The sequence below is a fragment of the Saccopteryx bilineata genome, chromosome 2 (genome assembly GCF_036850765.1).
Source record: "Saccopteryx bilineata isolate mSacBil1 chromosome 2, mSacBil1_pri_phased_curated, whole genome shotgun sequence".
Lineage (NCBI taxonomy): Eukaryota > Metazoa > Chordata > Mammalia > Chiroptera > Emballonuridae > Saccopteryx > Saccopteryx bilineata.
The window spans coordinates 364,555,691-364,570,669 of NC_089491.1; the positions used below are offsets into that span (position 1 = coordinate 364,555,691).

The 14,979-nt window shown below is 47.5% G+C and overlaps 1 protein-coding gene across 1 annotated transcript in view; it reads left to right on the forward strand.

Moving 5' to 3' along the window:
* Nucleotides 1-10,815: 10,815 nt before the first annotated feature.
* Nucleotides 10,816-14,979, forward strand: part of NOS2 (nitric oxide synthase 2) — a 33,375-nt gene continuing 29,211 nt past the window's right edge. The window contains exons 1-3 of the mRNA XM_066254560.1: nucleotides 10,816-10,922; nucleotides 13,424-13,508; nucleotides 14,281-14,403. Of these exons, the coding sequence (XP_066110657.1) occupies nucleotides 10,816-10,922; nucleotides 13,424-13,508; nucleotides 14,281-14,403 (315 nt within the window). The remainder of the gene's footprint in view (nucleotides 10,923-13,423; nucleotides 13,509-14,280; nucleotides 14,404-14,979) is intronic.

The window sequence follows — 14,979 nt, forward strand, 5'->3', positions numbered from 1 at the left end:
CCAGGAACACCACGGTTGACAGATGATAGGTTAGAGGAGGGCCTGAGGGGATTTGGCAGCCTTGAGGTTCGGTTCAATATTCTTAGAATACAAAGGAACAGGGATAGGAAAACCATTACTGAGCTCATACTAGGCATTCCAGAGGTCCTTTGATTGGCACATGTACTGCTCATTCACCATTCCATTATGATATATTCAGCTAATGCTTTCCTGAGTGCCCACTCTATGCCAGTCAATCAGTGCTGGGAATATTGGGTGGTAAGCAGTGGTGGGGTTCAAATAATTTAACTGGTTCTCTGCCCCAATGACCATTTTAAGTATAAAAAAGGATATACTGAGGCCTGAACTGTGGTGGTGCAGTGGATAAAGAGTCGACCTTGAATGCTGAGGTCACCAGTTCGAATCCCTAGACTTGCTTGGTCAAGGCACATACGGGAGTTAGTGCTTCCTGCTCCTCCCCCTTCTCTCTCTCTCTAAAAATGAAAAATAAAATCTAAATTTTTTTTTAAGAATTAAAAAGGAAATATACTAAAAGGTAATTTATTATTTCATGCATTTACTACTTAAATAATAACAATAAAAGAGGTACACAAAAACTAGGTTATATTATAAGACAAAAGTTTTAAAATATTAATGAAAAAATATTAACTAATACCTGACAAAAAAACAAAACTGTTATTTAAGATATTTCCTTATTGCTTCTTGATTGGTGTCCTCACTTGTAATTTTTTTCACTTATAGACAGAATATGCTTAGAATATGCTGTTGTGCAGATGAACATTAACTAAGAGTAAGGAATGTAAACTTGTGATTTCCACATTGGGCGGCCGCCCACCTTAGAGAGAACTTTGATTACAAGTGCCATTTTAACCACCGGTTCACCAAACTCAAAAAAAAATTAGGTATCGGTTCTGCTGAACTGGTGCGAACCGGCTGAATCCCACCTCTAGTGGTAAAGACAGCTTGGTCCCTAGCCAACGGTGTAGGGGGAATTCAGAGGAGAAACAGGAGATTTGGGTTCCTGCCTGGCTCTGCCACAGATACACCTGAGACTTCGGGTGCCTTGATTTCCACATCTGTCCAGCGGATGAGGAATCAAAGAAGGCAATGAACACACAGGCTGCTGGGTGGTTGTAAGCACCACACACTCCGGGGTGTCATGCAAGGGAGGCCCCTCGAGGAGGTAAGCTGACCACAAGATAATGAGGACATGAAGATACTCCCTAGGGACTGCATTTGGGAGAGGTCCTCTCCATCGAGGGTGGGAGCATCTAAGAGAGTGAGCCGGGCAGCAGCCCACGTGAAGGGCAGCATACACGCGTCCTGGGATTTCACACTCCTGCATCCAAAGCCCAACTCTCACACAGTTGACAGATGAAATAACTGAATAACTGCATTTTCTGAAGCAAAACCAACCAGATGTTCTGATGCCAAGTAGATGGGCTTCTAGATGATTCTGTGAAAGGCAAATAAGAGTACTTATCTCATAGGGTTGTTAGAGAAGTTAGAGAAGTTAATACATGTATTTGCTGCAGGTACAGCCAGAATACGTGGAAACAGTTATAGGAGTCATAGTGACACAAACTCTTAATCATCCCTCAAAACCCTGCCCTAGTGCCCTCTACCCTGTGACCCTTCCCTAAGCAATGCAGATTCAGCTCACCACTGCATGTACTACTCTGCACTATGATTATTCATTTCTTTCCTTAGGCTTTGCAGTCCTTAGTCCCAGGGAGTCTGCATCTTTCTTCAAGCAGTATGCCTTTTCTTGAATAAACTGGCAGAAGCCTGAGAGGAGGGCTTTCATATGTTGAAACACATTGCAATTTGCTACTGTTTTTCATTCATTCACATATTCATTCTATTAGCAAAGATCTTTCCACTTCTATTCATGTTTTTTGTTTGTTTGTTTGTTTTTGTAACTTAGTCTATCTTAGACAAATTCAACCCATAATAATGCTGCGTTTAATTTGAGGAGGATAGGAAGGAAATGTGTTGGGATGGTGAGATCAAGGGTGCTTTTTCTTCCTTCCATTCTTTGACACTTTCCTAATGTAGTTGTTATTTTACTTTTCTAATGGAACAATTTATACTATATAGGAATACTGTATTTGAAACACTATAATAATAAAATTATAAAAAATTAAAGTTTTTGCCTGGCCAGGCCGTGGCGCAGTGAATAGAGCGTCAGACTGGGACGTGGAGGACCCAGGTTTGAAACCCCAAGTTCACCAGCTTGAGCAAGGGCTCACCAGTTTGAGTGCAGGGTCACTGGCTTGAGTGTGGGATCATAGACATGACCCCATGGTCACTGGCTTGAGCCCAAAAGTTGCTGGCTTGAAGCCCAAGGTTGCTGGCTTGAACAAGGTCACTCACTCTGCTGTAGCCCCCCAGTCAAGGCACATATGAGAAAATCATCAATGAACAACTAAGGAGCCGCAACGAAGAATTGATGCTTCTCATCTCTCTCCCTTCCTGTCTGTCTGTCCCTATCTGTTCCTCTCTCTGTCTCTGTCTCTCTCTCTCTGTCTCTGTCACAAAAAAGAAATTACAGTTTTTTATATTAAAAAAGAAACTAGGCCCTGGCCGGATGGCTCAGTGGTAGAGCATCAGCCTGGCGTGCAGGAGTCCCAGGTTTGATTCCTGGCCAGGGCACACAGGAGAAGTGCCCATCTGCTTTTCCACCCCTCCCCCTCTCCTTCCTCTCTGTCTCTCTCTTCCCCTCCTGCAGTCAAGGCTCCATTGAAGCAAAGTTGGCCCAGGCGCTGAGGATGGCTCTATGGCCTCTGCCTCAGGCGCTAGAATGCCTCTGGTTGCAACAGAGCAACGCTCCAGATGGGCAGAGCATTGCCCCCTGGTGGGCATGCCTGGTGGATCCCGGTCGGGCGCATGTGGGAGTCTGTCTGACTGCCTCCTCGTTTCCAACTTCAGAAAAATACAAAAAAAAAAAAAGAGAGAAACTAAAAATTTTCCATACAAGTTATAACATGCCTGACCAGGCAATGACACAGAGCATGAGCCTGGAATGCTGAGGACCCAGGTTCAAAACCTCAAGGTCAATGGCTTGAACATGGAATCATAGACACAACACCATGGTTGCTGCCTTGAAGCCCAAGGTCGCTGGTTTGAGCAAGGGGTCACCAACTCTGCTGGAGCCCCCTCACCCCCTGTCAAGACACATATGAGAAAGCAATCAATGAACAACTAAGGTGCTGCTACAAAGAATTGATGCTTCTCATCCCTCCCTTCCTGTCTGTCTGTCTCTCTTGCTAAAAGAAGAAGGAGAAGGAGAAGGAGGGGGAGGAGGAGGAGGAGAAGAAGAAGAAGAAAAAGAAGAAGAAGAAATGCCAATTTCTTTTATAACAAGGAATCTTTTTCTCTGTAGAAAATAGTTCTACCTGCCATTCTACCATAGCTTCTGTAGAACTGCTGGGTGAGACATTAGTGACTCCAACTTCTGAGAGGTCACTCTGCCAATGGTTCCCTTTCCCTTTCCAAAACCTCAAGCTGAATGTTTCACTGGCATCATCCAGAATCCCTGGCCTTCTGTAATTGGGCAGTTTCCAGTTTTTTCCATACTGTCAATGTTCCCTCGCTTCCTGAGTTCTGCTGCAAACTGGAAAACTGAAAGGCTGCATAGGAATGAACCCGAGAGCGCCCTGCTGAGGAAAGACCGAAATCCCCCAGATGCTGAAAGGGAAGCGATGTGGCTTAGCTAAATAAAACACAGGTCTGTGATGACTCCTTTATAGGACTTGCCACCCTGTTGATGAGCCCTGGACCTGGGGCCAGGAAGAGATGGGTTCACTGAGGCTGTACCACACAGGGTGATGTCACAGCAAGGCCAAACCACTCACAGGCCAGGGAGTCCTAGTCATGGATTATCTAACTGTACACTCAGCCGGAGACACTCCCTTTGGAAACAAAAAAGAGAACTTTATGCAAAAACTGCTCCCTGGATGGCACAGGGTAGGTATAAATACTTCTTAGCTGCCAGTGTGATCATAACTTTGCAACAAGGTGAAGACTGAGGTTTTCTGCCCCAGAAATCAGCCTCGCTGGTTTGAGACCTCTCAGCCAGCCTTGGCAAGGGGACTGGGCAGTTACAGGTGGCTCCAGAGTTCTCTCGGCTCGGTCTCCTCACCGCCCACCCCAGTTTGCTGGCCCGGCCCGGCCCGTGCTCTGACGAGGCAGCGCAGCCAGCAGCGAGGTGAGTTGTCTTCATTTCTGGGGGGGCTGCAGTTTAGAAGGTTTTGCTTCTTCCTGTTTGGGAAGGCTCAGAAAACTTTGGGAATTTTCTGCCTACAGAGATAAACTGATGGAAAGCTGAGAAGTGCCAACATGTGGTCTGGCTGTTTAAACAGGGCATCTTATTCATATTTTTTTACTGCAAAAATTTGCAGTGGTTGCTAACATTTCAAGAAAGAAAAAAAACAACTTTGGGGAATATTCAGACTGGAGAGTGGGATGTAATCTGCTGAGAGTTTTTTTTAATTATTATTAATTTTAATGGGGTGACATTAATCAGTCAGGATACATAGGTTCAGAGAAAATATCTCCAGGTTATTTTGACAGAGGGTTTTTAAATATAGATTATCCTATCCAAGCTTTGTTACATGCACCTTTCTCCTTCTTAACAAATTCTTTTAAGATGGATATTATTAAGCCTATTTTATGGATGAAGAAATAAGTGTTGGCTAAATAACTTGGTCCAGGCCATGTAACTAGTAGAGGCTCTGAGATGGTTACATTGGCTAAACCACCGCATTGCCTCCCAGAATAAGGGTTTTTTCCAGTGAGGAGGTATGCTGGGGACAAGCCCACATCAGACCTTGACCTCCATGTGGGTCTCCTTTTTGGATTTTATTTATTTATTTGAGAAAGAGAGAGGGAAAGAAAGAAGAGAGAAAGGAGGAGAGAGATGAGAAGCATCAACTTGTAATTGCTTCACTTTAGTTGCTCATTGATTGCTTCTCATACGTGCCTTGACTGGAGGGCTCAAGCAGAGCCAGTGACCTCTTGCTCAAGCCAGTGACCTTAGACCCAAGTCAGAAAGTGACCTTAGGATCATGTTGATGATCCTGGGCTCAAGCTGGCAAGTCTGCACTCCAGCCAGCAACCTTGGGATTTCAAACCAGGGACCTCAGTGTCCCGGATCGATGCTCTATCCATTGTGCCACCACCAGTCAGGCTTTTTTGGTTTTTTTAAAAGATGATTTATCACAACTATTGAGAATTGAGTGTACTTTTTTCACAAATAATAATTTCCTTCCCAAATGATAAAAAAGGTAGTATCAACAGTTGCAAAATCTTAAAAGAAAGGCAGCTAATATCCTGAATGCTTTCCCCAATAACAGGTTATGACAGTTACTATTTATAGTTGCTAGGAAAGATCTTTCAGGCCCAGGCAAAAACACCCATGTTTCAGTGACCTGCGGGCACCTCCCCACCTTGCCTTGGGCCAACTAGTGATGACCCTTGCTCGAGTCAAGTGGGCTGGCAGGTTCTGTAAAGGAAGCCCACAAGGTATGAACTGTGTCCTTGTTGAGCTAAGGTCTGGTGCTTTCCCTTTAGATTGTTATTATGTAGCTGTGTAGAGTTAAAAATCTGCGTCCATAGTATCCCCAAAGCCAGTCCCCAAACAGAAACAGAGGTTGTGAAGCATTACTGAAGTGTCTGTTCATGACTTATGTTAGCGCTTTTTTTGTGTGTGTGTGTGACAAAGACAGAGGGTCAGAGAGAAAGACAAATAGGGACAGACAGACAGGAAAGGAGAGAGATGAGAAGCATCAATTCTTCATTGCAGCACCTTAGTTGTTCATTGATTGCTTTCTCATATGTGTCTTGACCGAGAGGCTACAGCAGACTGAGTGACCCCTTATTCGAGCCAGTGACCTTGGGCTCAAGCTCGTGAGCCTTGCTCAAACCAGATGAGCCCGCACTCAAGCTGGCAACCTCGGGGTCTTGAACCTGGGTCCTCCGCATCCTAGTCTAACACTCTGTCCACTGCTCCATTGCCTGGTCACACAAGTCTTACATTAGCTTTTGTGTGATTCTTTAGTAAGCCAACCCTATTGAGGAGGTTCAGTTCTGTAAACTCTTTGCAAACCTTCTGTCACCATCTTCCACCTTTTCCTCAGCCCCACAGTGAAGAACGTCTGAGTTTAAATCCTGAGAAGTTACCTGGTTTGCAAAGACACAGAGATGGATTGTTTCTGGCAGTCTCTGTTCAAAGCTAAATCACAGTTGGTGAAGGAACCAGACATCAACAACAATGTGGAGAAAACCATCCGGGCTCCCTCCAGGTAAGCTTTCCCCTACGACCTCCATCTTCTGCTTGTCTCTTCTCTGCTTTCATTCTCCTCCCCTGCGCCACCAACTCAATTTCTCTCTCTGATCCCAGTTTCTCACTGGACATCTGATCTCACTAGTTGCTTCTTGGATGTCTCTGCTGGAATTTTATATGGCCACCGTTTATTGTGCACCTTATTGTGCCTGACATTATGTGAAAAAGGAACATGGCACAGTCCTGACCCTCAAAGAGCTTAGAATCTCCGAGGGAAGAACATGAGAAGGGAATGTGGAATTCCTAACTTGAGAATGGGAGGAAGTCCAGTCCAGTGGTTAGAACTGGGGCAGTGGCCTGGCCAATAGCTGTTCTGACTCGCCAGTGCGCACACTTCACCAGTTGTTAGATATTTTGAATATCAACCTCGTGAAGAGTACCGGGATGTTAGACAAACTGTATCCAAACCCTGTGAAGTGCCACACTGTCCCTCACCAGCTCTGTGACCTGGGGCTGTCCCTCATCAGCTCTGTGACCTGGGGCAAGTTAACCTCTCTGAGCCTCAGATGTCCTCACATGCGGTATGGGGACACCAATGGGACCCACCTCATAGCATGTTGAACATGAAATGAGAGTGTGCAAGTAAACCACTCAGCAGTTTCCCCATACATGACAGGCACTCCATAAACATGAAGGTTTTATTATAGTTTCCTGAGCACGCACTCTACACCAGGGCTCTGCAGGGCGCTTCACATGCATGGCATCTCAGCTGATATCCATAGCAGCTCTGTGAGGTACAAGTGGTTGTCTTATTTTACAAAAGAAGAAATAGAAACACCCTGGAATTTGAACACACACACACACACACACACACACACACACACACACTCGCGCGTGCGCGCGCATGCACGCATACACGTACACCCCGTGTGCCTGAAGCAGAAGCAAGCTTGAGGTAGAACCAACCAAGAGAATGTCACCCAACCAGTCAATAGACAGGCTTCCACAGCATGCTAGAAAAGTTCATCCAGCGTGCCATAAACTCGAGACTGAGGCTTTCTCAAGTGAAAGACAAGTCAATCTGCAATATCATGAAAGCATAAATTAAATCAAAGCCCCGCGGTCCACACAGGACAGCCTCAGCCCCCGAGGAGCCTTTGCCATGGGCAGGGCGCCCTCTGGAGGTGGACAGTATGGCAACCCTGAGCGTACCTGACAGATGAACAGATGACAGAAAAGCAGTAGGGTTAAGAGTTTGGGCTTGGGGATAAGCAGGTGGTTTTGCCACTTAATAATCCTGTGACCTTTGGTAAGTCCCCTAGCCTCTGAACCTCAGTTTCCTCATCTGTGAGAAGGGGGCAGTAGTGCTTATTTTCTGGGGTGGTGTTAAGAATTAAATGAATTTTCACATATAAACAACTTAGCACCGTGAATAGCAGAGAGTAAGAGCTCAATAAATGGTAAGTGTTACCACTGTCATTATTGTTATTGCTGTTGGCAGCTAGGTGATATTGAGCAACATTAAACAGAGACCTCTCTACTCTAATAGCTTCACAGAAGTGAGCAGGCTCGGGGTAGACTTGGAAGAGTGGATAGAATGTGGGGAAATCAAGAGAAATAACAAAGACATTCCAGGAAGGGGGACAGGGTGGGCAAAGACTGTAAGCATGACTGTGCTTGGGCCAGGAGTGGGAGTTGGGGTTGGGATAGGAAAAGTGAGGCCAGGGCACGGAGAACTTGAATGGACAGAGGGGATTTGGACTTGCTTTGCTGGGCAGCAGGGAACCATTGTAGATTTTTGAGCAAGACAGTCCAGGTATGGTGTGTGGGTTGAATTAGAGGAGAGAATGCTTGAAACCAGGCAGTCTGGGCTATTGTGGCTGAGGTGGCCAAGAGATTGAAGGATGAGCTCGCAGGGTTGGACAGCTTCTGATGTCTTCCTTGCTTTTCAAACTCAAACACTGTAGACTGTCAGAGGCTTTATCACTTCTCGCAGGATCTGGGGAGGACCTGAACCCCAGGAATCTGCTTTGACTCTTCTCTGTCACCAAGTCACACACTCCTTCCTTCTTTCTCTTTACCTTATGGCTGGCTGGCCTCCCCAACTGCAGCCCCCCACCAGCTCTGACCTCCCTCCTTCCAGCTGACTTGTAGCAAGCCATACTCTTGCTCTGGCATCTGCAGTGGCTACCCATCGCCTGTCATCACACTGAGGCTTGACTGCAGAGTTCTATGTGATCACCCTTCCCAAAGAATCCATCCCACCTGGTCAGTCCAGCTTTCCTCAGTTTCCTAGTGCCTGTTTATTGCAGATTCTTCCTTCAACTCATCCAGACCCAACTCATTTTCTATCTTTTGAGATCCTCCCCTATCCCCTATAGTGTGGCCTACAGCTTTTAGCCCTGAATCTCACACCTTTTAATATCATTGACAATTATTCTTGAGTTGGGTTTTGGACCATTCTGGAGACCTGAGCTCAGACCCTGGGTGGGACCCTGAGATGTAGCTTGACTTGGAACAAACCAGTTGACGTGACCTATCTTTTTAAGCTCGGGTAGACTGGTGGACATGCTCAAATCAGATATTGGAGGTGATGGAGAGAAAATATCATGCATTAATTTATTTACCTATCCCAATAATACATGAAGAAGGAACTTCTGTTAGCCTCCTACTGTGGCAATGAGAACACTGAAGCCTAGAAAGTTTAGTGATAATTTTAAGATCTCACAGCAAATATGACAGAGCCAGAGGTCAAAGTTGGCTGGGGTCAAAGTGGCTTGAACCCACTAATTGGGCTGCCACACTTTTGTTGCTGGGCATGTTCCAGGCCAGTAACAATTATTTGCTGAGGGCTACTCATCTTGCACTGTGCTGGGGGGGGGTGGTGGTCATGGAGATGATGTCAATGAAGCCCTTCTGTTTATTAACTAAAAAGTAAATTGAGCCACTTATTAATTGTATATACAGCAACTAAAAATAACAGATAATGTTTGTAAAGTCCTTATTACTGAGGCTTAGAGGAGGGAGACTTGCCAAAGATCACAGGGCTATTAAGTGTCAGTAACGAGACAGAAATTCTTATCATCCTTATTTTACAAGGTTGAATGACTTACTCAAGGTCAGTATCTGGCAAGTGGTGGAACTGAGGTTTGAACCAAGTTCAAACTCATAACCGCTACTGTATGTGAGTTCTCTTTGGGGGTCTACTATGTGCTGGGCTAGGAAGGGGGACAGAGATGAAACCCAGTTCCTGCTGTCAGGAAAGGATGGGGGAAATGGTACCTTTCTCAGTGGTTTGGGAGAGTGCATGCAGAATGGAAGGTTAGAGAGCTCTCCAAGTTGGTGAGGTGTGTGGGTGGGACAGAGAGGTAGGTGGTTACAGGAGAATAGGAGGGCACTAGGAGCTCTCCTGAGTTAGCCCAGCTGGACCTACAGTTGGGGGGGAGGCATGTTCCTGGAAGAGGAAACAGCAGTGCAAAGGGGATTTTATACTGAGAGCATGGGAACCGATTAATATATTTTGATTTTAGAAAATCATTTTCAAATCCATTCAGGTATAAACATACCCAGAACCTATTATATATGACTAATGATTCTGTATTTTATGTAAACAAATGATTAGGTATGTTTGTGTGTGTGTTTAGGGACAAAGGCAAATGTTGGGAACATCTAGGTCTAGGTGAAGATATATCAGTATATATGATTTGGAACAAAGCTGAGCTGGGATGCAGTTGGCCCAGAATAAATGTGTGCCTTCTTTCATTCCATCTTATTTGGGGTTGGAATTAAACACACTGGAATATGTCTAGGGCATCTCTGTGTCTGAAGTGGGGGCTGCTGCCCTGTCTCTCTCTGGACCCCAGGAGTTACTGTGCTTCCAGGGCAGGAGCAGGGTGCAGCTGGGGCAGTCAGGAGGCCCTGTGGCCTTCCAGATTGCAAGGACCAGGAGCCTGGGAGGGACCTGAGGGGGCTCCTGGTCTAACTGCCAGTCCCTTGTGTCACCCCAGCCATGCTCTTTCTTTGCGTTCCTTCCCCGAATCACACTGTATATGCAGAAAAGAAAGAACACTTCCCAGGGCAGCACTTGGGCATGGCCCTGAGTCTGCTGTGTGGCCTTGTGCGAGATCCTTAACCTCTCTGCCCCGCTCCTCCCCAGTAAAGTGGGTATAACAAGTGCCTTCTTGACTGGATTTAGTAAGGGGTAACTGAAATAATAGAGTGAAGTTTGCTTTGTAAACTGTGAAGCACTACAATACAAGGCTGGCCGTATTTGCTCCGGGGTTATAGCTCAAAGAAAGTCCAGTGGCTTCCAAAAGGTGGACTTCCCTGCGGACTCCCGCTGTGGGTCTCTGGGTATGCGGGACTCAGGAAGACACCTTGGCCCGGGGCCGCGCGCGGGGTTACGTCCGAATCTTGGCCGCTTTTCCTGCTTGCTCCTCCCTGGGGCGGGGCTGAGGGGTCGGGCGGCTATAAAGTGGCGGGTGCGGAGCGGAGAGTGGCGCCCTGGGAGCTGCTCCTCGGCCGGTACCATGCGCGAGAGCCTGGGTGCGGCGTGCGAGGCAGCTCGGCCCCGGCTCTGCGGGCTCCTCCGCAGGATCCTGCGGCCGCAGCGCGCCTGCGGCTCCGGCCGAGCCAGGTACTGCCGCCGGGCTGGGCCGGGTCGCCCTGGAAGGGAGGCGGGGGGCTCCGCGCGCGGGGACCGGGCTCCAACTCCACGTGGCCCTGACCCTCTCTGAGCCTCGGTGTTCCGTGAAAATATAAGGTTAGAATAGCCACTCTAGGATTCCGATGATGATTTACTTAAAATGTTTTCCTCGGTTAAAAGGTTGCATTTCAATAGCCACAAAGACCCGGAGAAGCCCGTGAGCTGCTTCTGTGAGGGCTGGAGTAGGAATTGTGGAAGTTCCAGCACCTGGGAGCTTTCTAGATTTTTTAGCACTGGGGCTGCTACACTCCTAGGACAGATATAAGAAAGCAAAAAGGTTCTTGTTTTACAAGTAAGATCCGTTCTCCAGAGCTCCTCCCTGACCCCACGTTTGTTGTATGGAGAGGTGGGTGGGTGGGGAGGAGTGGGAGCTGGAACAGAATCAGGACTCCTGGTCAGCCCCCAAACAAGCCACACACTGCAGCTCTGACCTCCCGCCCCTGGTCCTAGGTCTACACAGGCACTACACTTCGGCATTCTTTGGATGGTAAGTCCTTAAGGGTCCTCCGTTCCCATGAAGGACCAAGCAGGGCCAATCAAGCACGCTGTGGGTTTAGCCAAATTGCATGGAGTGTCTGAGTAGACAATGCAATCATTAGTCAATAAGTATCCAGAGTCTTAACATGCTCATCTGGTTTCTGGTCACCCCATCTCCCAACAGCTAGCTTTAAGAAATCTGCTAGCCTGACCAGGCGGTGACGTAGTGCATAGAGTGTCGGACTCGGATGAAGATATCCAGGTTCAAAACCCTGAGGTCCTGGGCTTGAGCGAGGCTCACCAGTTTGAGCACCGGTCACTGGCTTGAGTGTGGGATCACAGACACGACCCCATGGTTTCTAGCATGAGCCTGAATGTTGCTGGCTTGAAGCCCAAGGTCGCTGGCTTGAGCAAGGGGTCACTAGCTCTTCTGGAGCCCTCCAGTCAAGGCACATATGGGAATTCAGTCAATGAACAACTAAGGAGCCATAATGAAGAATGTATGCTTCTCATCTCTTTCCCTTCCTGTCTGTCTGTCCTTATCTGTCCCTCTCTCTGTCTCTGTCACACACACAAACAAAAAAAGAAATCTTCTAAATGAGAGAGGAAGGGAACAGGGCATACTTTAGTTTATTCATTTTCAAATTAAAAAATTTCCCCTACTTATGAAAGGAATTTGTGGTCGCTATAAAACGTTCGAAAATTCAGAGAAGTATAAAGAAAAATTCAAATTGCTCATGCTCTCATCACTTAATGCTGGGAGGGGTGTCTACACTGTTAACATTTGCTAGTGTTTTTCTATGCTTTTACACACTCATGCACACACACACACACAGCATCAGGCCATGTACACAGTTTAGGACATTGTTTATAACAGTGGAGAAACTGGGCCCAACCTAATATTACTTTTTTCAATAATACCAGCAATACATGCTCATTTGTCATATTCCAACATCACAGATACATACAAAGTAGAAAGTGAGAGACTCTGTAATACTGTCTAACCCCTTCCCCTTTGATGTGCACACCCCAGAAAATACTGCAAAGAACACAGAACACAACAAGCTTTCCAACTAAAGTGCCCTGTAATGTAATCCCCCGAGGCAGGGCATGTGTGGGGTGTGGCTCTCGGAGGGCTCAGGAGTAAGCCACGAGGAGACCCCTGTCTTCTGTTCCCTGTAGCATTTGCCAGGAGAGCGAACCTGAAATCCCAAACCAGAACCAATGGTTTCTGACTATTAGGGCTTTCTCCAAAGGACAGGCTAAGTTTTTGATATCTGTTCTTTCAAAATAAATGTGATCAATAGGTTTATATTCCAGAAATACTTACTGAGATATTTATGGATGACAGGACATCTCAGACTTGCTTTAGACTGATGGTGAGAGCTGGAAGAGTGGGTTGACAATTATTGATCGGGTTGAATCTGGGAGAAGGACCTGTGGGGGTTTCTTACCCGATTATCTCCACTGTGTATGTTCAACATTTTCCATAATAAGAATTTAGAATAAATAAACTAAGGCAAATCAAATGTTTTAATTAAAAAAGCTTAAGTCCTTCAAAATGAGGGGGTGGTGGGCAGTGCTGCTGGCCTGGGAGAAGCCATCCTCTGCCCGTCCACGTTTGTATTCGGCTTTAGAGGGTGCATCACCCCAGAGCCCCTGGGGGCCATCCTTTGGCTAGCTCCTTTCATGGCTTTTGGGCTTTGTAGAGGGAAGGCAAGAGAAGAAGAGGAGGGCGGGCGGTGATGGCGAGGAGATTGAGTCTGACTGACCTCTTCCCCTGCCACATACACACATCCTCCGTGGCTGGAAACCTTAAGCAATTCACTCCCACTCTCTGGACCTCAGTTTCCCCTCATCCATCAAATGACAGGCTGGCAGAAGGGACTCCGAGACCCCTCTCTGCCCTCAGGGTCCCCCTCACTCCGTCTCATGATAGTCGTTTCCTTTCCCAGTCCAGCGACACAGGATGACCCCAAGTGTCACAGCCTCGGCAAGCACCGGAATGAGTCCCCCCAGGCCTTCACGGGGACAGTTAAGGTCAGTGAGTCACATGGGTGTGGGAAGCCCCTTCCTCTCTTGCCCAGATAGATACAGGCTGAGCAGCCTGGTGGAAGCTGGGACCCGGGCAGTGAGTGGAGACCCAGGGGACACAGGTGGGGATGAGGAAGGGCTTTGGGAGAGCAGGATAATCCAGAGTGATCAAGAGTGGTGGTCCCCACGGTGCACTGGCGCCTGGATGACTTGCTGGTGTGAGCCAGCAGGCATGGGGAGAAGTGACCACTCATTTACTCAGGAGCAGGACACCCCTAAATAATCTAGACTCTGAAGCTGGGCCTTCGGCCCCAGCCCACTGGTTCCTCAGCATTCCAGAGAGGCGGGCAGAGAAATGGGGAGGGGGACCTGGGAGAGAAGATGGTTTTTATTTTCTTAAATGCCTCTGTGGAAAGCAGCGGTACACTCCTCCTCATCCTGACTCTGTTCTCCTCGGTATTGGCTGTGACAGTGGTCTCCTTTGCATCTAACCTTAGTCTCTCCTGTTGCAATCCCTCTGAGGGAGCACTTGGCAGGGTCTTGGGTGAGGAGAGAAGCCTGGCCAGCGGCCCAGACACCTGGAGCTCTTAGCAGGCACTGGCCCAGGTGGCTGGGCTGCTGGGAAGGGAGGAGGGACATGGACTGACACCCTGACCTGTGTACCCACCCAAGTTCCGCATGCCACCCAAAGCCAGAGCAGGGCCCAGGGGCCAGGGAGAGACCACGGGATTCTGGAGTTGGGGGTTTTTGGAAATCCCTGTTTTCTTCCCTCTCTTAGAAGTCTCCAGAATCCTTGGTCAAGCCGGATATGCCCCCATCGGCCTGCCCACGGCATGTGAGGATCAAGAACTGGGGCAGTGGGATGACTTTCCAAGACACGCTTCATCACAAGGCCAAGGGGGTGAGACACCTGGGGCTTCAGGGAGAAGCATCTTGTCCCAAGTCCATGAAGCCATCACGGCTCTTAGAGGATTAAACAGATGTCTTCCTGGGCAAGCAAACAGTCATCTGCTTGAGTAGAGGGAGCTGGGAACAGAGACTTGAGTTCCTCATACATAACTAGGAAGTAGATGATGCCAATTCCCTGTGAACCCCCCTCATGGATAATGGCTAATTCAGAGGTAACATAAATGCTTACAGGAACAAGTTAATTTTTTTCTTGAGAAACACAGATTTTAGCATAGTATCAGGGGAAATTTTTTTCTTTTTTTTTTTCTAGCAACAGAGACAGAGAGAGGGACAGGTAGGGACAGACAGACAGGAAGGGAGAGAGATGAGAAGCATTAGTTCTTTGTTGCGGCCTCTTAGTTGTTCGTTGTTCTTAGCTTTCTCATATGTGACTTGACTGGGGGACTCCAGCCAAGCTGGTGACCCCTTGCTCAAGCCAGTGACCTTGGGCTTCAAAGCCAGCGACTTGGAGTCATGTCTATAATCCAACACTCAAGCTGGCGACCCTGCACTCAAGCTGGATGAGCCC